General features: G+C 43.2%; 4 protein-coding genes across 5 annotated transcripts in view; 2 read left to right on the top strand and 2 right to left on the bottom strand.

The window, feature by feature from the left end:
• Positions 1 to 742: 742 nt before the first annotated feature.
• On the bottom strand, positions 743 to 9,062 carry wnt7ab (wingless-type MMTV integration site family, member 7Ab). The gene is made up of 4 exons (XM_030119491.1): positions 8,673 to 9,062; positions 7,967 to 8,193; positions 5,052 to 5,323; positions 743 to 2,506 (listed from the first exon to the last, which is right to left on the bottom strand). Exons 1-4 carry the CDS (start codon positions 8,873 to 8,875, stop codon positions 2,024 to 2,026), a joined length of 1,185 nt encoding a protein of 394 aa, XP_029975351.1. The 5' UTR covers positions 8,876 to 9,062; the 3' UTR covers positions 743 to 2,023.
• A 656-nt stretch (positions 9,063 to 9,718) lies between these two features.
• fbxw12 (F-box and WD repeat domain containing 12) lies at positions 9,719 to 13,570 on the top strand. Its single transcript, XM_030118671.1, has 10 exons — positions 9,719 to 9,904; positions 9,994 to 10,031; positions 10,115 to 10,281; positions 11,029 to 11,153; positions 11,532 to 11,738; positions 11,817 to 11,981; positions 12,147 to 12,357; positions 12,643 to 12,824; positions 12,918 to 13,048; positions 13,177 to 13,570. The coding sequence occupies exons 1-10, from the start codon at positions 9,806 to 9,808 to the stop codon at positions 13,274 to 13,276; spliced, it is 1,425 nt and encodes a 474-aa protein (XP_029974531.1). The 5' UTR covers positions 9,719 to 9,805; the 3' UTR covers positions 13,277 to 13,570.
• Positions 13,571 to 13,680: 110 nt separating this feature from the next.
• Positions 13,681 to 16,860, bottom strand: ptpdc1b (protein tyrosine phosphatase domain containing 1b). Its single transcript, XM_030119713.1, has 9 exons — positions 16,815 to 16,860; positions 16,318 to 16,483; positions 16,103 to 16,183; positions 15,886 to 16,004; positions 15,673 to 15,810; positions 14,543 to 15,555; positions 14,255 to 14,437; positions 13,930 to 14,040; positions 13,681 to 13,815 (listed from the first exon to the last, which is right to left on the bottom strand). The coding sequence occupies exons 1-9, from the start codon at positions 16,858 to 16,860 to the stop codon at positions 13,681 to 13,683; spliced, it is 1,992 nt and encodes a 663-aa protein (XP_029975573.1).
• A 3,764-nt stretch (positions 16,861 to 20,624) lies between these two features.
• The window catches only part of LOC115408549 (protein bicaudal D homolog 2-like), a 40,127-nt gene continuing 38,143 nt past the window's right edge, over positions 20,625 to 22,608 (top strand). For both annotated transcript variants that reach the window (XM_030119372.1, XM_030119371.1), the window contains exon 1: positions 20,625 to 21,128. In XM_030119372.1, coding sequence (XP_029975232.1) covers positions 20,889 to 21,128 — 240 coding nt within the window. In that variant the 5' untranslated portion in view covers positions 20,625 to 20,888. The remainder of the gene's footprint in view (positions 21,129 to 22,608) is intronic.

Genomic DNA, 22,608 nt, shown 5'->3' with positions numbered 1-22,608 from the left:
AACACCTTCGGGCCCGTCGCCTCACTCCACTTCCAGGCCGATGAGAGTGGAATCTGTAACGACTGTGGGCTTTCGCGTCGTTAACATTTCCCTGACACGTCGACTGGCCTCTCTTTGGAGACTGCCCTGCATTTTCTCCGCCGCGCTGGAGTTGTTGTAGCAACTAGTGGCCCAGGAGTGAATGAAGCAGATGTGCGAGTCATCTATCACCTGACAGCTCCCACTCCCCCGACTGAGCAAGTCATCACTGTGACAGTCAGCCCGACCGGCCTCATCAATTACTCCAGTACCCTACCATTAGAGCACAAACACTTTTCTCCTCGGACACATTCAACTGCTTCCCAGTCTGCAAGATGGGCCCTCAATTAAGCCTGAATAACTTTCCCCCCTCTCAAAGAGCATCTCTCTTTATGCACCGTAATGCACACATTGTAGGTGTCCCTTTGAGAAGCTGATTTATTCCCATAGTGACCGCGTGATATTTCAGACCGTTTATCTGTATTTTATGATGCCTCGAACTGCCCGAAGATGAAGCCAACCGCAACACGGCCATTTATAACCAGGATTTACTTCGAAGTTTGTTCAAAACCTAACTTATTCCCATTCAATGGGCAATTAAGCCATTAAAAGTCCAACGGCTGAAATGAAATTCTAATTTAATGCAAGAAAATGATGAAACATGTGTTCTCGGTCTTTGATTTACAATCACTCCTCAGCTCCATTAAATCGAATTGACTGGAAAATTACAACTGAGCAGGCCTGTTTAATTCTAAATCTGAACAGTCTCCGTCGTTAATTCCTTTAAGGACATAATCCCGGTGTGATTCTGTCATGCACAAAAGGCGGTGTGTTTTCGGAGGCAAAATAATGGAAGTCATGTCTTGTTAGTGTTATTCTGTTCCTGTATTCCATCAGTAGTAGTCATGAAATGCAGTAAACACAGTCGTTTGAACACAAATAAACAGGCTCTATGACGTACAGTATACGGCTATGGCAGTGACAGCTCGGGCCAACGTACAGGCGTATCCGCTTCTTTTTCACCGGGGTTCAGAAAAACAGGCGTCCCGGTCAGAACATGACACTGAATATGCAAAAAAGATATAAATAAGACATTCATATAAAAATAAGTTTTTACAAAATAAACTCTATTAACCGATATTTACCAAAACGTGGAAAAATGTGCCTGTGTTTTTGATCGCTGAATAATTGGAGTTGGAGATAAAAAAAATCAGCTTTGAAGTGAGCCATGCAGTTGAAGACAGTCAGTCCAGCATACAGCCTTCTACCTCCACAAGTAGGGTTTTTTTTTTTTTTTCTAGACTAGCAGCATAGAGAGGGAAGACAAACTCATGAGAAGGTCAGAAGGTCAGATTGAGTAGCCTACAGCAGTTTATCCTGGAACAAAAAAAAATATTCTACAAACACATGGTCCCAGGCAGATTCATAGCCAGTGTTTTTACCCAGGACACATCTTGATTGCTTTAATAAACTACAACCTCATGACATTTAGTTATTTCTGATCCATAACGGATAAAATCAGTAGCTCTTTATAGAATAAATTAATATTAATTATTTCCATTCTCTAAGTACAGCGTGTTAAATATTCCAGATGGCTGTCATGTCGTCTGTGCACAGAGGGTGAGAGCTCCAGCGGCGCGTCCCGCCCATCACATCTGCCACAGCCCGTGTGCATTCGCAAAGTCCAAACAAGTCCAAATGTCAGTACGTGTCCATTTAGCTTAAAGTCTTGACATTTTCTTCCAGGGAGGAGGGGGGGTGGGGGGGGGGTGGGGGGGGCTTGAAGAGGGGTGAAGAGCTTTGTGTGCAAAAGAATCATGACGCCCTTTCTTCAGCTTACTGCATGCACAGTACAGTAGTTCCTCATTATGTACGAAGAGACTGAAGCAACAGCCTTCTTGTAAAGTCCGTCCATGAAAACACAAAACATGAACACACACACACACTCAGACACACACACACATACACACACACACGCAACAAACGCACCATCCAATAAATATTCTCATTTGCATGTGTAGACCTCTGTCCTCTCGCTGCAGGTGTTGCATCGGACGTAGCAGCACCACAGGAACTTGCAGTTGCATTGCCAGACGCGGGAGTACTGGTGTGTGTTGTATCCCCGGCCGCAGCACATCAAGTCACAGCCGCTGATGTGCTGCATCATAGTCTTGTTGCACACCCGTCCCTGTGTCCCCAAGCTCCCCGTCACGGGGTCCGCCTCGCAGTAGTTTGGCGACTTATCTATGTACACCAGGTCCGTATCCATGGGCTTCCGGTAAGAGTAAGGCTTCTTGATCTTGAGGAATTTAGGGCGCTTGTTGCGGCTGGCTTTGACTGGCTCCACGTGTACCGCACGGGCATATTTCTCCTTGAGAATGTAGCCGAGCTCGCGGAACTTGGGAAGTGTAGTCCAGCAGGTTTTGGTGGTGCAGGAGCCCGAGACGCCATGACACTTGCATTCCAGCCGCATGTTCTTCTCCAGGACCTAGACACACAAAAAAACAACTTAGCAGCGCAGTAACAACTGGTAATAACGCCGCCGATGAGTGACTGTTACTGTCTCGTGATGGGTTGGGAGCGTTCACAATTTAATGGTTTTAAACCAACTGCTGTTACAATTCATCTTGATGTTTCACCATTTTGAAAAGACTGCACGTGCAAAGCTGTCTCTCTCCAGAGCATGTGACAAACGTGCAATTTAATAAACAATGCGGCTGACAAATAGACTGCGGGGATTAAATTCAGCCCCACCACATAGCAGTGTGATACCATATACACAGAAGCCAAAATAATGTATCAGATTTCAGGCTCTGTGTGTGTAGTTACCACACACAACACACAAATGTCAAGAGTGACTGTACAAGGCGCCGAGTGACTAGGATTACTGCTAAAGCCGGAGCCGATGACAATGAGAAGTGCCACTGACTCAAATGGGAGTTTTTCTTTGGCAACAAGGTCAATTACAATTTCCTTTTTTTCCTGAATCGCTAGGTGTTTGGTATGCAATATCGTCCCTGGGAGCCATTCAGGACAAATTTATGTCTCCGTGTTCTTGGCAAGTGAACTGTAACAGTAAAACCCTAATACAAACGTGTGAACAAGAACCAAAAAAAAAAAAGGGGAAAAAAAAGAAAAAAGCAGCTCTTCCCTGAGCAAACCACTTCATGAAAACCTTGGCTTCAACTCCCTAATCCATCAGTTGTTCTGTGACCAACACTTGTGACAGCCATTGTCTGTCTGTCTTCCACCGAGGAGCTGTGAACGGCGCTCCTGCTCAGTGTCACTGCTTTTGATTAGCATAAATAAAGGAGGGGGGGGCTATCAAAACAGAGGGTCTATTTATTAGCCCAAAGAATGGGAAATAAGTGCAACTGCTCAAAGTTCACATCCAGGAGTCCGATCTTTTCCCTGGGAGGCAATTTAGCTGTCCAGATAAGGCGGCTTGAATCAATGGTCCTGAAACGCATGTAGAAAACGATCTGCTCGGTGCAATTGTGTCCGAGGAGGCTTTTCAGCCGCAGCGTTGGACGTGTTGGTCGTGTGAATCAGGGCATCTTGGCAGAGTCAGGCAGGGAGAGAGAGGATATGGGTTAATTTGGGAAAAAAAAAAAAAGAAAAAAAAAACTGCTTCTTTATTCTTCACCAATCCCAACCTTGATTTAACTGTTGGACAGAGTTTCTAACTTCTAGACCTCCCAGAGTCTCTTTGGCCCTCTGAAATCTTTTGCTGCCACACAGATTTTCCTTCTTTCTTTCTTTGATATTAGATCACCTGTAACTGTACTTTACAATTTAACTACACTGTAATTGTAGATATCTTATTTTTTACAATGCAATGGTTTACAAAGCCACAAAACAGTGTAACTGGCTGCTGTAGTTCAGAGCACAGCCAGCAATAAGACAACATAAAGAGAGATGTAGAGAGAGATAAAAGATATGATTTCAGCCGTAGAAACCAGTCGGATAATACCGAGGAACCCCGGAGTCAAACCGGCCCTCACCGTGTGCTTTCTAAATGATTTGTAGCCTAAAGGGGAAGGTAAAGTCTGCACGATCTGAAGCAAGAAATGAGTGTAAAATTGCTTTTGTGTGAAACAGCCTGGCGGTTGTATATTCTGACTCCACACACCTGAAATCTTTAGAGAAGATTATTTTCCACACAAAGCATGGAGTGCGTTCCATTTCTGAACAGCATCATACATTTGAAAACAAATCTATATAACTATATACTGAGGACCACTTGACTCAGTTCGGAGCAGGTTCTGGTCTGCACTGATTCTTGACTACTCTCTGCACTCTCTCCCATGACTGCAGACAAGCCACTGCACAGAGCACAAGCCTTTTCTGCTCCTGATATCTGTGAAACAGCTGTGATTTGAATAGCCTACATTGTTTCTTCTTGGCAGTGTGACATTTATCAGTTAGTCAGAAAGAAACAGTAACCAGTAACCTTTTCCAAGGAAGTTAACCAGGTTAGTAATCAACACCAGCGTACAGCATTTACAAAAAGATGAAAATGTTAAACATGTTTTGTATGCAACAAAGTAAACTGACGTTAATATTTCATGACTGTCTAGTCAGGTCACAGTGTCTTGAACTGAAAGTGGGTTAGTTTTCCATCATAATCAAACCGACCAAGCAATAAACACCCACATTGCACTTGATGTGGGTTTGAGCTATTGGAGAAAATCTGGGTGTGGATTGTCATAAAGGTAACAGTATACTGTCCCAGCGGTGCAAAACATGAGGGGGACAGGGCGAATGCCTTTTTGTACAGTGTCAATCTGTTTTCAGTGCTGAGATCAGGGCTGTAATCAAACCCTGCCACTTAGAAAGCTCTTCCCCTAAAAGCAGCCTTGTACTCCACTTCTTGTTCGAGCTTGGCCTCACTGCCCAAACATTCTGGCAAGCTTCACCCGAACCAGAGCATGGCAAAGACTATCAAAGCCACTGACGACCAAGCCAAAGTGTGAGGGAACCTTTGAAGTCTCTGCGACTAAATGTGTTGTTTTGCCTCGCTTCTCGCTTACCTTGCGTCCCACCTCATTATTATGGAGGTTCATGAGAGTCCTTGCGTTTTGCTTGACCTCCCGAGCGTCAATAAATACTTTGGAGAAGTCGAGGCCGTAGCGGATGTCTGCCGAGCAGCCTCCCCACTTCCAGCCCTGGTCCCTGCTGTAGAAACCCTGCTTCTCCTTGTCGCAGCTACAGTCACTCAGGTTGCCCTGCGTACAGGCGGCGGTGATGGCGTGAGCCACGCCGGCTGCGATGATGGCGTAGGTGAACGCAGCCTCTTTGCTTCCTGGAGGAGAAGAGAAAAAAGATGATAAATAAAGTGCTGCAGGTGGGTGCAGAAGAAACCCAGTGTGCCTCTGCCTTGAGTTCAAAGGAAATACAATAAGTGAGTTAGAGGATTTTTAAATAAGCAAAAGAGATCAATTATTAACAGTGTGTGTGCTTACATCAGAGTCTTAGTGACAGATCACTCAAGGGCTGCAGTGTTTTGAAACCTGACCTGGAAACTGTCCTGCCCATGAACCAAAATGTCTGCTGGCAGTATAGTCAACAGAGTTGTATGAATAAGAGGGCTGTCGGCAAGGAAGGGCTATTGATCCGCTCAGAAACTGTGACATTCTGTGCAAACTCATAAGGTAAAGACATCAGAATCTTCTTTCTGCTGTTATCTCCACCAAAGTCCGGCTAACAAATCATTTACGCACACGGAAATATCGACAATTAACTAAAGGTTAATCTGAGAGGATTCAGACACAGAGACTGATGCTGAAGCAAAGTTCTGCAGCCAAATGGTAAAACAAGAGAAATACGTGCAACTTTGCAGAATGTGTGTGCATTTTTTTAAGAAGAGGAGCAAGTGGGGAACTTAATTTTTCTGACCTATCGTTCGTTATCATGCAAACAGGAAATTGCGGAGTGGAACATCCATCATATCGCTCTGTAAATAAACTCCTCTAGTCACTGTTTGTTCAAAACAAACATCATACCTCCTTTGTGCTTCCTCCTGCCACCCGCTCCACTATGTAAAAGCTGCCATGTTTTTGATAAACATCTTGGATGTGTGCCCTTGCCATTGAAAAAAAAAAAAAACAACTCATATTGAGGCATCAATTATGTGGACGTTTTTATAGACTCGATGGGCTCACGGCCAAAAAAGAAGGTGTGTCAGAGCAGTCAGTCAGTTCTGACTGCACCGTTGTTAATTTTTCCCCTACAGTTCTGAGTGCATGGGTTCACCACAGGAGGTGGTATGAATTCTTCATAACCTTGTAATGAGAGATGGAAGATATTTAAAAGAGATTAGGCAAAAAAAAAAAAAATTCAAAAGCCTGTATTAAGTTGAACAAGGAGTGCCAGTTTACCATCAATCACGAAGCTCTCAATAAACCCTATAAAGCCTGCGTATTAACCTCATCTCAAACAGCTCAGCGCAACAACAAAGTTCAAGCACAAACATAGCTGAGGCCCAAAAGGCCTCCGGATCTGGTGCACCTTGCGTTCTCCATTCACATTATGTCAGCTCCCCGGCCATTCTTCCTTTACTTCAAGAGCAAACTGCAAGTTACCCAGCTCCACTCGGCCTGGGCATCAACAATGGTATTCATTTACCATCCTTCGCCTTCTACGCTAATCTGACCAGTGAAACCAATCTATTTGGTATGGCTGTCCACGCCATAGACTCAAAGTCCTCCCTTTGAAACACAGAGCAAAACTCTCGATTGGCTAAAACCACTCATTCATAAAGGAGCAGATTGTCGAACCCCTGTTTTCAGTTTCAGCAGCATGAAGAGATAATCCTTTCTCTCCAACAGCAGCGGGCTGGACGGCCTCAAACAGCTGGTCCAAGGGACTGACCATTGTGCAAAAAAGATATTTGTGTTTTCTCAGTGTGTCCAGTTCGAGACGGCACAAAAATGACGCAAAATTATTTATACATGTCAAACTAGTTTGGCAAAATGTACTTTGTTGGTGCCAAACCACTTTCTTTTTTTGGTGAATCGAAAGACAACATTACATAAAAGGTTCAGATTGCCATGGTTAAGAGTTAAGCTTTTCCAACACATTCAGTGTCAGACAATAATCCATCATTGTATCATTGTGTCCCACAAAGAAACCACAAGGCTGCAACCATAATTTCAGCATCACCTGGAGTTCATCCCTTTTCAGAGGAAACATTTTCTCAGCAGTAGAAATGCTGATTTGAACCAAATCATTTCTCTGATTTTGAACTTTCAAGTCCTGCCTCCCTCTTGGCTATTCCTCACTGTAACTTATACCCGTGGTAAGATCTACGTCCTTACAGTGAGAGCCACAGCACCCATCGCTAGACAGGATAAAGACCAGTGAAAATGTGTCTCTTGAGACTCTGCCGGGCTGAAAAGAAAGGCTGCCAACATTCACAAGAGCTCTGTTACAATGCTGGCTTCAGATACCTTTTATACATGCTCAGAAAGCCCTGCTCAATGAAAAGTCTGGAGCAAAACTAGGCCTGATGTAAACGACACTGGCTCCTTAAGGCATGTTTCATCGGCAGTGGATGTAATAATGCAGGGCAACATGATGATTTGTGTTATTTGTGTGTGTGTGTGTGGGGAACTTTGTCTGGAGGTTTGATGTGTAGTACAAGCACCAGTTACCACATTATTCTAAGATAAATTAGGCAACTTTGCAACTTAAAAACTTTTTTTTTTTAACATTATTCGAGTCACTTATGTCTAAAAATGTCTATTTTTATTCACTTAAGCTCAGTGTTCGAGAGGGTTCCACATTTTTTGGGGGTAAGTCTCAAGAGAGCCTATGATGGAAAGCTGTGCGCATTTTACGCACAGCCTGCACACATCTGTGCCAGCGCGTCGTGGGCGCAACGAAACCGAGATACTGTGTTCAAAACGTTCAAATAATAAACAAACGTCAACAGACAGCAACATACCCACTTTCAACTCTTTTCCGAAGACGGTCCTCTCTCCAAGCGCAGAGCAGTTCCAGCGCCCGTTTTTGAACTGAAACTGACACTCGTTGATGCCCATTTGGGCTCCCTCTCCGATGACGATAATGGCATCGGGGCGACTCTGGCAGATAATCCGTTGTCTGGGGGCCAAACCGGGGATCTTGTTACAGATTATGCTCGCACCTAGGGCCACCACCGACGAGAAGCCACTGTGAAAGGAAGATGTAAATACTGAGACAACGAAGTCACCGAGATTTTATCCATGATTAATGATGATTTGGTTTTGATTTAACCCTAAATAGTAATGGCATATATAGATATTAGAAAAAAATAAATAAAAGGTATGATGAAAGTTTATTTAATAATTAGAGGTTAGTGGTAAGAAACGTTTTAACGTCCTTGAGGTAGAATAATAGTCAGCAGAGGCAATGATTTAATTTAAAATTAGATTTTAAGATTTATTATATGAAGTAAACGTTATAAACACTCAGCCACTATGAATGTGATGAGTTTACATTATCTTTTAAATTTCATTTTATTTTTAAAATTATTATTCATTATAGATCCAATCCAATCCTTATTGTTTCCAAGTTTTTAAATCTATTATCCGTTGAGTTTCAAAAGTCTTCAGTGTTTGGGAGCAACCTGCGAACAAAAAGTACTGAGGAGGCAAATGAACGCAGCTCACCCAATTTTCAAATAAACAATCCCTAAACAAAGTAAAACTCTTAAAATCCAGCGTCGTGTTCTCCGACTCATTGCGGCCCAGCTCTCAGGTTCATGCACCGACTTGTGGGGCTGATTAATAACTCTGAACAACCCGCGTCGCTTCTCCTCCGTCCGATCAGCAGCCAGGTAACTCCAGAGCAAGTCCAAAATGACGAAAAGCATACAAAATACTTTCACGCTGGGGATTTTTTTTTTTTCTTTTTCTTCTTTACAAACCGACTGAGGTATGATCCGGACTGGCTGTGCGCGCCCCCCGCTCGCCGGGCCCTCTTGTCATTGCGCTGGTGTCACAGGTAAGTAACCCTTGGGGTGAGCAAGTGCGATTATCTCAGTGTCTCAGTTCCTCTGCTACCCGCAGGTCCTGGCTATATATCTGCCTCATCTATCTGGGGCGTGTTCACAGGAGAGACATGGGGCCCTGCTGAAGAATCCCGCCAGGGCTGAATCTCAACACACACACACACACACACACACACACACACACACACACACACACACACACACACACACACACACACACACTCATACACACAAAGGTCTACACACTCCTCCGCTATGGATTCACCTTGACTGATAGGGACTATTTATTTAGTTATTATTCCCGGAAGATCGGACTTATCCTATTAAGGTGACACACAGTTATTATAATTTAACGGATTATTGTCAGGCTTGCATCCTATAATCAACATCTTGTTGACAAACTTTTGCAAATAATATATACACGTCAAAGGAAATCATATTATTAAACCTTTTGAACCCTTTCTTTCCTCAGAGAAATTAAACAAATCATTTCGCATTGCATTATTTATGTTTTTAGATATGTGAAAGTGCAAAACGTACATTTGTGTTTGTATATTTATGAATTTAGTGCGTTTTGGCCACAGTGCGCCTCCCGACCAGACGCGACTCCAGACCACCAACCTTTTACAATGGCGACACCTAGTGGCGACATGTACACATCGCAGGTTATTGCAGCGCCAGCCGGATTGTCCCTGCGAACTTCCCGTAGTTTAACCACAGGCTGCATTTCGATGTCGCTTTAATTTCCTAGAGAAGTGACAGTTGAAACCTTTTACACTTGTCGAAGGCGCCATGGCTGCTTCTCAGCCGTATTTGATCGGTGACTGTCTCATTCAGATTTTCACATTTCTTTCTGAGGAGGACTTAATCAGTGCGTCAAGTGTGTGTAAGGTAAGCAGTGCGGAAGTAAAGTCAGTTTCAGGAAAAGGTGTCACAGCTATGCCGATTTCTCAATTATTATGGGTTTTTTTTCCTCCTAGGATTGGCATGAAGCTGCGGATACCCAGTGGCTGTGGAGGTTTGTTGTCTTTCAAAACGTGAGTGATGGAGCAGGAGTTTGGTGAGCCTGAATGTAGTGAAGATCCATCCATCTCTCCACAGGAGGCTGTGTCTGCAGAGGTGGAGCTTCTGTAACCTGGCCGTGCTGGGCAGTGGACAGGAGGATGTCTCGTGGAAGAGGTACTACCTGCGGAGATCCCACCTGGAGATGAAAATGACTAAAGGTTCAACTGGAGGGTACACCTGCAAAAGCATCAGGGGGCACACTGGTAAGATCTCTCTCTCTCTCTCTCTCTCTCTCTCTCTCTCTCTCTCTCTCTCTCTCTCTCTCTCTGCTGGTTCTATTTTTTTATCTTTACAGTTTATGAACAGTTGTTGAAAGATCTTATTTCTCTGTGTTTGATACCTTCATTAATTAATCTGGGCTTCTTTAAATTGTTCAGAAAGCTGGTGATTCAGTAGTGAAAAATAATATACAACAAAATATACTGAAGCGTGTTTCTGTGTGGGCATGCATTTCTTTTTCTCTTATCACATTTTAATTATTCAGGAGTGGTCAAACTACTCAGGTCTTTGTATTTAGGGTAGTGGTCAGCACTCTTCCCTCACAGTGAAATGATCCCGTTCCAGTTCTGGCTTGGCTACTATTTGGAGTTTGCATGTTCTCTCTGCATACAAGGATTTTATACAAGTACTCCAGTTTCATCCCACATTGTTCGATATATTTGTTTTTTGCAGTTCACAGCTATAACTTTGGAAAATGTGATCCAACCATTTCAGTTTTATGTTGTGCAGGACAATTAATGATTCTGGACCCCTTTAAAATTTTACATAGGCTATATATGAAACAAACATTTTTGCACACTAGGTTTTGACAGCATTAAAGTATAAAGCAAATCGAAGACGGCCAGATCGAAGGCCTCTGCAGAGCATGTATTTTACCCTTTACTGGACTGTCTCCTCTCCACAATGTGACAATGCCTGTCTTCTGATTGTGGGGTCATCCTGTCCATCAGGGAAGGTGGTTGGCTTCGTGTACCTGCAGGGGAATTTGAGCCAGAATCCGGACCTCTGGAGCAGCAGTGCCACAGTCTGCAGTGCTTCAACAGATGGGACAGTTCGAGCATGGAATATCCAAAATGTAAAACAGTAACTCGGTTTAGTTATGTCTAGTATTTATGTGTCAATATACAGAGAGTGTATTTATGGATTTTGATTTAAGTATTAGTTTTTTAACTTATAGTTATTGATCTTTACAGATAAAGCAAATGCAAACATCAGTAGTTAATTCAGGAAATGTGTCAAACAAAAACCTCGAGGGTTAGTACTAGCAGATCATGTTGGAAAGCCTCGATAATCTACCATAAGTATGTTTTTCATATAGATGGGATGTGTCATTCAAGTGTTTAAATTTGGTTGTCATGCTACTCCCATAATCCAGATTAAACCAAACAGCCGTGTGTGTGTTCTATTTGCTATACAATTGGACTTGTCATGATGCTGCACTTTTCTTCCTCAGGGTAAGTGCTTGTGGTCCAGTCCGGTGCAGAGCCCTTTGGCGGGGATTATCTGCGACGAGCAGCGTGAAGTTGTGATCACAGCGGACTCTACCGGCCTCATTAAGACTTGGCAGGGCCAGACCGGTCAGGAGGTGGCCTCCTTTCCCACTGCTTCTCCACACTGCATGTTATTGCAGTACAATATAAACAACGACTGGTTTCTAACTGTAAGTAGCTTTAAAAAAAATAACAATAGCATATGGGTGTATCTCTGTTAAGCAATAATTTATTGAGATATTTTTCAGGTTGGAACCAACATGGGGTCAGTGTGCACACTAGCTGATTCTAGTTTGAGCAAAAAATCGAGCGTCGTGGTGTGCGACTCCTTCGGAGTCAACATCCTCCTGGTTTCTCCTGACAAGAAGTGGATTGTTGCTGGAACCAAGGACAGCAGGGATTTAAGTCCAAAGGTATTTCATGTTGTCTTTGCCAGCATGACTGCATGTGTGTGTTTCCTGCTTCTTTGTGTTCCATGTTATTCTTCACAGAGTGAAGAAAACAATGTGTGCGTGCATCAAAGCAGGAGAAGCATTTGTACATGTGGATTTTTTTTTTTCTGTTTGCTTTGTTTCAAGGTGATTTACACCGAGAGCCTGACCTCTCCGTCCGAGGACGAAGACCCTCTGTGCCAGTCTCTGCCGGTCAGTGGGGGCCAGGCTGCTGTCTTCATACCCAGCCAGGCTGCCAGGCTGGCCATCGTCCACCACAGCCAGCCACGAGGAAACAATGCCCTCACTGTCTTTGATGTCAGCATTAAAAAGACAAAGTACAAGTCGGAGATCCAGGGTGAGGACTGAGATATGTGCGTAATCACCTGTAATTTGCTCCTGATCCTGTAATCAGTCATGAGAAACGAGCAGTCAGCTGGTGAGTCATCGAGGAAAACCTGCTCTAACTTCAAACCTTCACTGCTGCTGGACACTGTGGATTTAACCTGTTTATCATGTAGTTTTAGAGATTTGTAATAGATTTACAATGGATTTTAGAAATGAAAATGTTCAATAACGCATAATAAATGCATAACGTGTATGATGGTGTGCTTCTATTATGTGCTTTGCTGCTCTGTTTTAGTCCAGCAGGTGGAGTCCTTCCCTGTGAGTCTGAACATGAGGCACACACAGATCCTCCTCGAGGCCAGAGACAGCAACTGCATCATGTTGGCAGCAGGTCATCAGCTGTGTGTCTACTCTCTGAAAGGAGCCCTGCTTGCAAGTTTTACCGACCACGACTTGCCCATCACTTCCATATGTGTGGTGTGTGTTTTCATTCAAACATGTCTCCACGTGTCTCCGTTTTTCCATGCACTATCTTTGTGACGACAAGCTGTGTTGTCTTCACTTCTGCAGGACAGTTTCCGTGCTGTAACAGCCTCTCAGGACCTCTCTTTACGAGTGTTGACGTGGAGACGTGCCGCTGATGGAGGGTTGAAGCTGGAGAGCCAATACCACCTGCTGGGAGGCTCTCACACCATGTCCAGGTACCGTATGCTCTGACATCTTCAGGTTTTTTTTTTCTTTTTAGTTTCTATTACTGATTGATTGACCACATGTATTTTTTTTGTCTTTTATCAATTATATATCTCACCATCTGACTTTTCTGTTCTAGAGGGTTCACTCGCGTTGCCTGTGACTACTCCAGCATCGTGGCTTCAGCGGAGGGATTAGATGGTAAAGATGTCTTAAAGGCCTATTCTTTCACCTGCTGAGCATCGCAGCCCCAGTCAAGAACTGACTTTACCATACCCGGTAGATTCATTCTAGGTGTTCCGTGGGGAGGACTATATTCACAATAAAGGGAACGGTACAGAAATTGTAGGAAAGGCTTTGAGTGATCAACACACAAAGTCTGTGAGCGTAGCTACAATTTTGGAGTGTATTTATGCAAGTAATGGGTATGGCGTGGCTTAAGGCGTCATGAAATGCAGACATTATTTCTCTGTTCTTCACTGCTTTACATATGTTGTAATTTTCCAATAAACTATGAATGAATAAATAAACACTGAAAAAGCTTTTTCTTCCACATTATTATTTTTCTTTTGAAAACTTGGCACAATCATGTCCATTCCTCTTTTAGACAGGCAGTCCTTCACATCCATGTAAGCGCAGGTACTCATGTCAGAGGGAGGGCACTTGTAGCTGCCTCTTCTGTTTCGAGGAGCCTGCATTTCTCGTCCTCGAGGACACTTTTCAAGACGGTGTACATGGATGTGTACACCTTCCCCTCATCCTCTGAAGCAACATCCATCTGTCAAAAGACAAAGAATATTCAATTAGTCTTAGAACAAAAGACAACTTCAGATTAAATAAAATAGATTATTGAAGCTAAATCTGAAATACTTTGGTGTTTATCTTTACTTACCCAGGTGAAAGCCTTGATTGTGCGATTCAGAAACGCTTTTTCAACTTCTTCTGGTATTGCCTGCAGATGGGCCATGCAGTCCAGGATGCAGGTTAAAGTCTCTTTGGGAGCCTGAAGGGACAAAGATTTGAATTTGTTAAAACTGAAGAATCTGTAGAGTTCATGCCACATTCCTGGTTTCCATCCCACAAATACTACACACTCTATTTCCCCGAGTGTTGCTGATGGAGCCTATAACAGCTAATGAGGGAATAACAGTGGCGTGAAAGACAACACCGCTGTGCAGGCTCCTTTTGCTGTTCTGGTAAATATGAATGACTCTGACCTTGTCCAGTGTGTTGAGGATATTTCCAGCGTCACCGTTGTCCGGGTCCAGGGCTTTGGCTTCTTGGATGGATATGACCGGCTCTTTCAGCTGCTCCAGCCAGGCCCACATGAGTCCGGTGAGGATGAATGGATCCCTCTCCATGCAGAGCCGCTCCCATGCCCCGCCCTGGTTCAGCTCTGCCTGCACACATTTTGACAGCATGTCAGACATTTGCAAACATAAACGGAATCTAACCAACTTAATACATTCCAGCTTGTGTTTTTTTTACTGTTAATGATTAGTTACCTGCCAGGCGAACACTTTGCTCTTGTGCTCCTCCTCCCCGTCAAGGAACAGGTCCACCGCCAGAGCCTGCGCTGCCAGCAGGTGCCTTGCTTCCAAGGACAACTCCGACTGCAGAGTGATGAAGGGAACCTCTGATTTCTCTGATTGGTCGTCTTCCTTTATTTTGGTTTTGCTCCCGTTCATCACCAGTTCTTCCCTTTGCTCTGCCTTCCATCTGGACAACATGCTCCCCTTCTTGCTGATGTCGTTATTTCCCATCGACTCACTTCGCTTGATGACTTTCCTCTTCATTTTCTTCAGCAGGATGGCCACGTCGTTCTGTTTCTCCACGTTCTTCACCTGCCAGAGCGAGCCGGCGGAGCTCTGGGAGACGTCGGACATGTTGCTGTTCCAGCGCTGACACTGAGAGGCGGTGGGAGAAATGGTCATTTCCACGTTACTCTGTGACAGGGGGGCCAGCGACTGCGTGAGGAGGTTCAGCTCCGATCCCAGCCGCCGCAAGTCGGACTCGCTGTAGCTCAGACTTTTGCGGTGGTAGAAGATGGGCGGCTCGTTGTAGTGCCTGGGTAAGGTGGGCGTGCCCGGCAGGCGAGGCTCTTTCGCAAACACCTCGGGGCCCATTTTCTCAATGATGCTGAGAGTCATTTCTAGATCTTGGATATCAGGAGCCTCCAAGATGTCCTCCTCAATCACCTGTCGGTTCTCCGCGATGTCCAGCAGCAGCCGGCACACCAGCTGGATGATCTTCGGGAGATGCTTGAGCTCCTTCCTCTCGCAGCCGTGCAGGATGTGTCTCTGCCGATTCAGGTACTGAGACAGAGTCACCGGGCTGGATCGAGGCTCGGCGCAGGAAAACACACTCCTCAGAGGGATGAGGAACTGGACGAACTGTCTGACACAACGCAGCTGAGCTCGGGTCTGGATGGAGTTGGGACGTTTGGCACGGACATATAAAATAGCCTGATTAGCAGTCATTCTGGTAGCGAATGCCAAGAAGCAAGCCAGCAGCACACCTGGGGTACAAAGAGCGAGGAATTCATATTTCTGTGTGATATAGTGAAATACTTAACAATCCTGATAGCATAAATAGTAGTTGAAATCAGTTTTTGTGTAATTATTTACAAATGTACCTGTTCTGCCGAGACCAGCGTGACAGTGGACCGCTATCTTTCCCTCCTGGAGGGCAAAGGCCATGACCTTCACCATGTCCAGCATTGCGGTCAGGTTGGCCACTCCGTAGTCATCCCAGCCAAAGTTGTAGAAATAAACTGAAATTTTAACAAGTTCTTGGTTACAACTGTGAAAAAATTCATGTTTCCTGAATGATTACACAAAGCACTTACTGTTGTTCTCCATGAAGACCTCCGGGCGGTAGGAGAAGCCGCTCTCGGGCTCCAGAGGATTCCCACAGCTGGCATGTTCACCACTTATCTGCAGATTGATCACTGTTTTGATGCCATTTCTTTACAAAAAAAAAAGAAAAGAAAAGAAATAATTGCCAGTCAATTGACAGTCTTTTTTTAAACTTGTTTTGAATCAATGAGAATGTGTATTTTATACCTTTTGAATTGATCAATAATGTTATACTTCTCAATAATTTCAGTCGAGGGTCTGGATGTTGCAAGAAGATTATCAGTTACCCTAAAACAAAAATGAAGTAAAGAAACCTGACATTTTTTCCAATTCACCAACATCATTCATGAGAAAATAAAGCACTTTAAATTAGATGACATTTTATTGAAAAGTGACAGTTTGGGACCGAGAAGCACACGTACCAGGATGAGTAGAGGCCTTTAATGGCCTGCTGGTCCTCACTCCAGTAACTGGGGTTGTCATACTTGCAGGCTGGGCCTCCGCACCCAATGGAGCACTGCATGTGTCCTGGGATGACGTAGCGAATAGCTTCTCCAACTATTGTGTACTTTGCTCTCGGGGCACTGACTGTAGATCGAGAGAGACAGCCTTCAGGTCATTACATATTAAAGCTGGAGATTCTACATTCTGGGGTTCTTAGCAGAATAATATATGCAAAATGCAGTGAAGAGCGAAGACCTTAAATGTAGGTTACACTGTGACACCTGAATAGTCAAGATCCTGATGCTCAAGCGCTCACTCAGAAGTGTCTAATCCTTGTCTGGCATTACAAGTCTGTCATCTGGACGTCCAGTAAAAATAGCTACACTTCGGCCATATTTGAAATACTTTTACAGCACAGCATCAAGTAAAAACACATCAGATAATTCATTTGAATTTAAATTAAATACAAACTTACTGAATTCCATCAGAGAGCTGCCTGTTGTCTTCACAGGGAGTGCCATATGGACAGTCCTTCAGGCTGATGGTCATAGCAAGGCCTGGATGCACATATCCACCTTGAATGTGATATTACATTGCACATTTTATAATCATGCCTCTTTGAGGACACCCAAAGTCACTGTACAATGAACAAAATACAGTCAGACAAGTAAAAAAATAAGTAGAAAAATAATAATCAAAAAGAAACGTTAAGGCATCTGTGGCAGACCGATGTAGTTTTGAGTAAATATGCCTGTTTAAAGAGATAAGCTTTAAGATGAGACTTAAAAGTTTCCCGATATTGACTGTTTCTGATATTGAATAGAAGTGACAGCAATACAAAGAATAAACTCACTATCTTGAACTGTTAATTCTAACTTCAGCACAGATGTTAATCAATGTGTTCTCAGAGGTTAAAATACTGAGTAATGATTCAAATATGCTTTTATAGACATGCTGATTGAGAAACATTTTTAGCAAGTAACTATCAAAAAACAGATCAGCATCACAAATACAGATAAGACAATTCATTTGAAAGGTTTGTCACTGTTATACTTCAACAAATACAAAACTATAAATACAAAACAATTTTTAAAATACACCAATTTACCTTTTGTAGGTGGGTTGAGATGCCAGCAGCAGCAGTTTCCGAGCACATCTGAATCACGGCTTGCTATGCCAACTTTTGTGAAGCTCCGCAGCTCTGACGTTGTTCCCTGTCCAGCTCTGTGAGAAGTCAATCCTGTTGCTTTGCTTGATGTGATTATCCCTGTGTGGAGAAGAGGGGCAGCAGGGCAGTCCGCCGGACCCCGTGAGCGCCCTTGTCAGAGGCTTTCTCTACTAATTAGATGGCAGATCATGTGAGCAAATTAAATCTGTGAAAAAGTAACAAAGACTGCGTCCTCCCGCTCAGGTTCTGACTCTCTGGCTATGGAGGGGTGACCATGAGGCTATTTCTGACTCCCCAGATTACACTCCTAATCCTATTTACTCACAGGTAAAAAAGCAAAGCACCCACCCCTCAACAAAACTCATTTTATAAGGTTACATGAGCATGTCCTCAGCTGCCTGTTGCATACTGTGGTTCTCAATACCCCTTTAATCATTTTTTACCCTTTGACCTGATCAGCTGGCCCCAGAACCACAGCCTCATGATGAGGACCACACCTTTGATCAGAGATTGATGAGATTATCTGAATGGGCTTCAAACTGATAGATATTTCCCTTAGAAATGTTTGGAAGATTTTTTTTTTTTTAATTTGAACTGTGAAGCTTTACTACCCTGCCCTGGCAGGACCTTAGTGACATGGCAAGTAGATAAAATCTTATTGGCTTACCTTGTACCTTGCTAAAGCTGCTCAGATTTGGGTTAGCAAGAAGAGAGGACATCATCTAAAGCATGGAACAAACATCACCGCCATAATCTCAATGTAAAGATAAAACGCTGCTCTGTGTGAGAGGATTATAGTCTTATAAATCATGGTCTTTTTCAAAATTTGCAACATGAACTAACTCCAATTAATAACGTGTTGATGAAAGGTTTATTGATATTTTTGGTGATGGGAAGGCTCTCTTCTCCAAAATTCTGTTTATGCCCCACCTTGTAACACAGTCTGAGGCTGACTTACTTCTATGAATGGAAATTGAGTGAAAATTATCAGCAAATTTGACAGAGTAGTTCACTGTAACTGCATACTTTTGCCTGTATTCATATTTGACAGATTTCTATTGTTTACTCGGGAAATAATTGCATAAAATATCAACTATCATGGTGAATATATTTTGAGACAACATTTACTTAAAAACAAAAAACAACAACAACAACAAAAAAAAAAACCTGAAGCCAGGAGATTATGTTTCATTTTGAGAGCTTGTTTCCTTTGGAGAAGTCTGTAATCTAAAGCTTCATTGGGATTTCCTGAGAGCAAGATGACAAATTAAGTCATTGTTAATGGTTCCCTGTGGCCTTTCCTGTTTTTTTTTTTTTAAGTATGATTCAAAACATGCGTTGTGTGCAGATCATGTATGTAGGCTTGATAACTTTGCAAGTTGATTTTGCAACCAAAATTAAAGGTTTTCAGTCCAAATCTTGCACTGAAATGAAATGACTTCATTGATAAATGTGAGTTCTCTCAGCCTCTTGCCAGCACTTTGAGCAGGACAAACAAAAGAAAACATGTTGAACATGTTGAAAATATTTAGAATTTTAGTACAAAATGGAAAATTTTCAGAAATTTGCTGGTTTGACCTGACATAATCCCACTGGCATCCAAGTATTGAGTGAAACTCAGGCATATGGGAAGCTCGCCAAGAGAGTCTGGCTGCAGATGGTCTGCAGCTGGACCCTCCTCCCATTTTTACAGCATGTCTCTGAGGTGAGCTGTAGACCCACTTTGAAAATCCCTAAAAGTTTCTTAAGGGTAACATGAAAAAATTATCAGTCATGAAGACCAAAGCTTAAGCTAACTTAAGTTTTTCTCACCTAGAATTATATCTTGATTAAAAAGAGGTTTTAAAGAAACTAAATTTTTCTGTTGCTCCCCCCCCCAAAAAAAAAAAAAATTAAAAATTAAAAAATTAAAAAAATTTGCGAACTCATGATTACATTATTTCTAAATATTTCTAAATTCAGGACATGAATTTACACAAACTTATGCAAAAAAGATTTTTCAATAAGTCCTTTTATGCCACTGAGAAGCACAAAAGCCAAAAATGTAATAATGGCCAATAATGTGAAAGATATGACCATTTCACATGGGACAAATCCATTAATAACTTGCCTTTATTGCATGGATCATATACAGCAATTTTCATATTACTCAGGATTTCACACTGGCAGCCTGAGCGCCAGTCCGGATCTGCCCTAAAAGCTAAAAATCTGAAAAATGTTTCCAGTCGATTACTTCAAAGAGTAATGGAGTGGAGAATTTTAATTGAATGAATTATTACTTCAAATTTGATGTTAAATAAGCTGTTACAGGTTTTAAGTATACTAGAAAATGCATTATTTGGTCAAAATCAAGCTAAATTATGTAGATGATCAAAAAGAAAATAAATATCCATGTCTTGGAAAGTCAATATAGATCCTACAGATTCATGTGCTACAGTTCATTGGTTAGTGGAAATATGGTTTGAAAAGCATGGCAGAATTATACTTTTTGTATTAGGTTGGGAAACAGTGACAATCATAATAAATTAAAGAAGCTATCAGTGCGCTTCCAGCAGGCGGCAGCAGATCTGCGTTTAGCAAACCAACTGTCAGTCCGTCTGTCAGTCTCGTTTCCATGACAACGAGCGTTACCGAGAATGATTTCCGCGCTCCACATAAGCAAACGAATGGCCTTATGGGAAATGGGTTCCTATCGTCGTTCAGGCACTGTGAACTGCGATTGGCTCAGAAACTACAAATACTTCATTTCCCGAAATGCACTGCGAGTCGACCGGCACGCCACCAGCTGATTGCGTAGGCGTAAAACCCGCGGTTCAGCTGTCAAAAACAAGTTTGCTACACTACCGGAAACTAAACAATTTAGTTGTCAAAATAAAACACGTATGTAATAATAATGTACGACGCCGACAACAGTTTGCTCAACATTTATGATGTGTATTTTTTTTGTCATGAAAATATAAACGAGGTCATGCAAACATACCTTTGAGCATGATTTAAACATTTTTTGTGTAAGTTACGCTCTTTTATTTTGGAGTTTTAAGCGGAACTGGTGCATGATCACCCCGCTCTTGTCAGGTGGTCCTCCCGCCCGGCGCTATCACTCCAACAAGCCGGCGGAGAGGAGAGGAATCCGCAGGAGCGCAGCGATGGAGCAATTCTAGGGGATAGCGGCGGATTCCGCTGACCAAGACCAACGGACAGAGTCATCTACATGACCAAAGAAGCTACAGCGGCAACAAGAAACGCAACAATAACAATCATGCAATTTAAATACAGACGAATTTGAGGGCACCGCTTCTTCTTCAAGGTTACACCGCTTGAAGACGCCCCGCAACATCCTCCTGTCGCAGATCAGCCAGCGATCCGTCACCGGTGACGACCATGTCAGTGGAAGAGCAGGGCTATCCCGACGCTATGATGCTGCTGGAGGCCGCGCCGGAGTGGCTGCGGGCCGAGATCGAGCGTCTCTCCCGGGAGCTGAGTGAGACCACGAACGAGAAGATCCAGGCGGCGGAGTACGGGCTGGCGGTGCTGGAGGAGAAGCAGCAGCTCAAGCAGCAGTACGACGACCTGGAGATCGAGTATGAGGCCGTCCGACAGGAGCTTGACCAGCTGAAAGAGGTTGGATGTATTTTATATTCATCATTAAAATATAATTTTAAAATGAAAAATCACAATCTGGGATTTCCAGGCCCTTTGTGTCAACCCTAAAGCATGCAGTGCGTTTTATTTTAGGGCGTACCCTAGTCTTGGTTGTAATAGCGTGCGTTACATTTGTATTAATTATATGCCATTAGTGCAAAATTATGGAGAGTAGCTTCTATATGACGTTTGGGGAGCATCTGCCTACAAACCGACAAGGTCAAAACTGCCATCAGAGGAAGGGATGCTTCATCTGTACCCCACCCCCTCCTTATTCCAGTGGGCATCCCCCCCCCTTGCACTGCCACCTTTATTTATTTATGCGGCTCTTAAGGCTCCTTCCTCTTTCTTCCTGTCTGGCTTACAGCAAACCTAAGCTTGGTGTGTCTCCTGCAATTTTTAATCATGAGCAGATTTGACATCTTCAAAGATATAATCCCTCAAGCTGTGATGGGTGGAAAAAAAAATCATTTGTATTGGATAGATCTTATCTGTGATTATGTTGAGTTCATGTTTCTATGTCGACAGGTCAAATTTCAAGCCCAAACCTTTACATGTTTTAGTTGTCAGGGAGCATGTGTTTCCTTTGCTCAGACAAGCCCGGCAAGCGAGAATTTCTAGTTCAGTTAAAAGAAGGCGGGAGTACGTTTGAATTTTAAACCTTCCCGCTTAGATAAGTGAGTGATGACCAGCTGGCGGAGGAGTTATGGCCTTGTGGGAATGGAAAGAATGTTGAGAGTGATGGTTCATGCTGCTCCAGAGCGCCAGATAAAGGATGTGTCTGTTTTTGCCCCCCAAACACTGGCCGGACTTATTCCCTGCAGGACGCTGTGCCTAATTTTCTTCACTGCGGTGCGATTTAGCTGGACAGAGAAATGACTTTTTAAAGAAACTGGAACTTTCCTTTGATTTTCTTTACATTTTCACAAATAGTTATAAGGAACCGAAAAAAAAAAGATTGCTGCTTTGATACTGGCTTTTTCATGGTTGCTCACATCCTCCTCTGACATGTGGCTTCTTCCTGTGTCCACCCACTCAGTAAAACAACAAATCGTCAAGCAAGTTTACTAAACCCCTCAGCGTCTTGTCAGAAATCAGCTCATCGCTTCCTTGAGTTTTGAAAACACGTGCGGGGATGTTTTCCAGCCCTGTGCTTCTCCCTCTCCTCCCCGTCTCCCAGCGGGCTCTATTCTGGGGACGGTTTGAGAAGAGGAGGAGGTCTTTGGGCTGTTTCAGCAACTGCTGCTCAGTTTTCCCATGCTTTTTTTTTTTGGCAAGGAGGTCTTGTGCTTTCACACAGGAATGGAAGCAAAAAGCTTTGAAGAGAAGAAAGAGACTGGAAGCAGTTATCGAGAGAAACCATAGCAGCACACAAGAAGTTCATTTAAAAGAAGTGGTTGGATTTGTAGAGCTTTTCTCTGGGTTTTTTCTTAAATATGCCAGTCGAAATCTTGTTTGG

Source organism: Salarias fasciatus, chromosome 20 (genome assembly GCF_902148845.1).
Source record: "Salarias fasciatus chromosome 20, fSalaFa1.1, whole genome shotgun sequence".
Classification (NCBI taxonomy): domain Eukaryota; kingdom Metazoa; phylum Chordata; class Actinopteri; order Blenniiformes; family Blenniidae; genus Salarias; species Salarias fasciatus.
The sequence above is the reverse complement of the archived record's forward strand: the minus strand, read 5'-3'. Positions and strand labels throughout refer to the sequence as shown.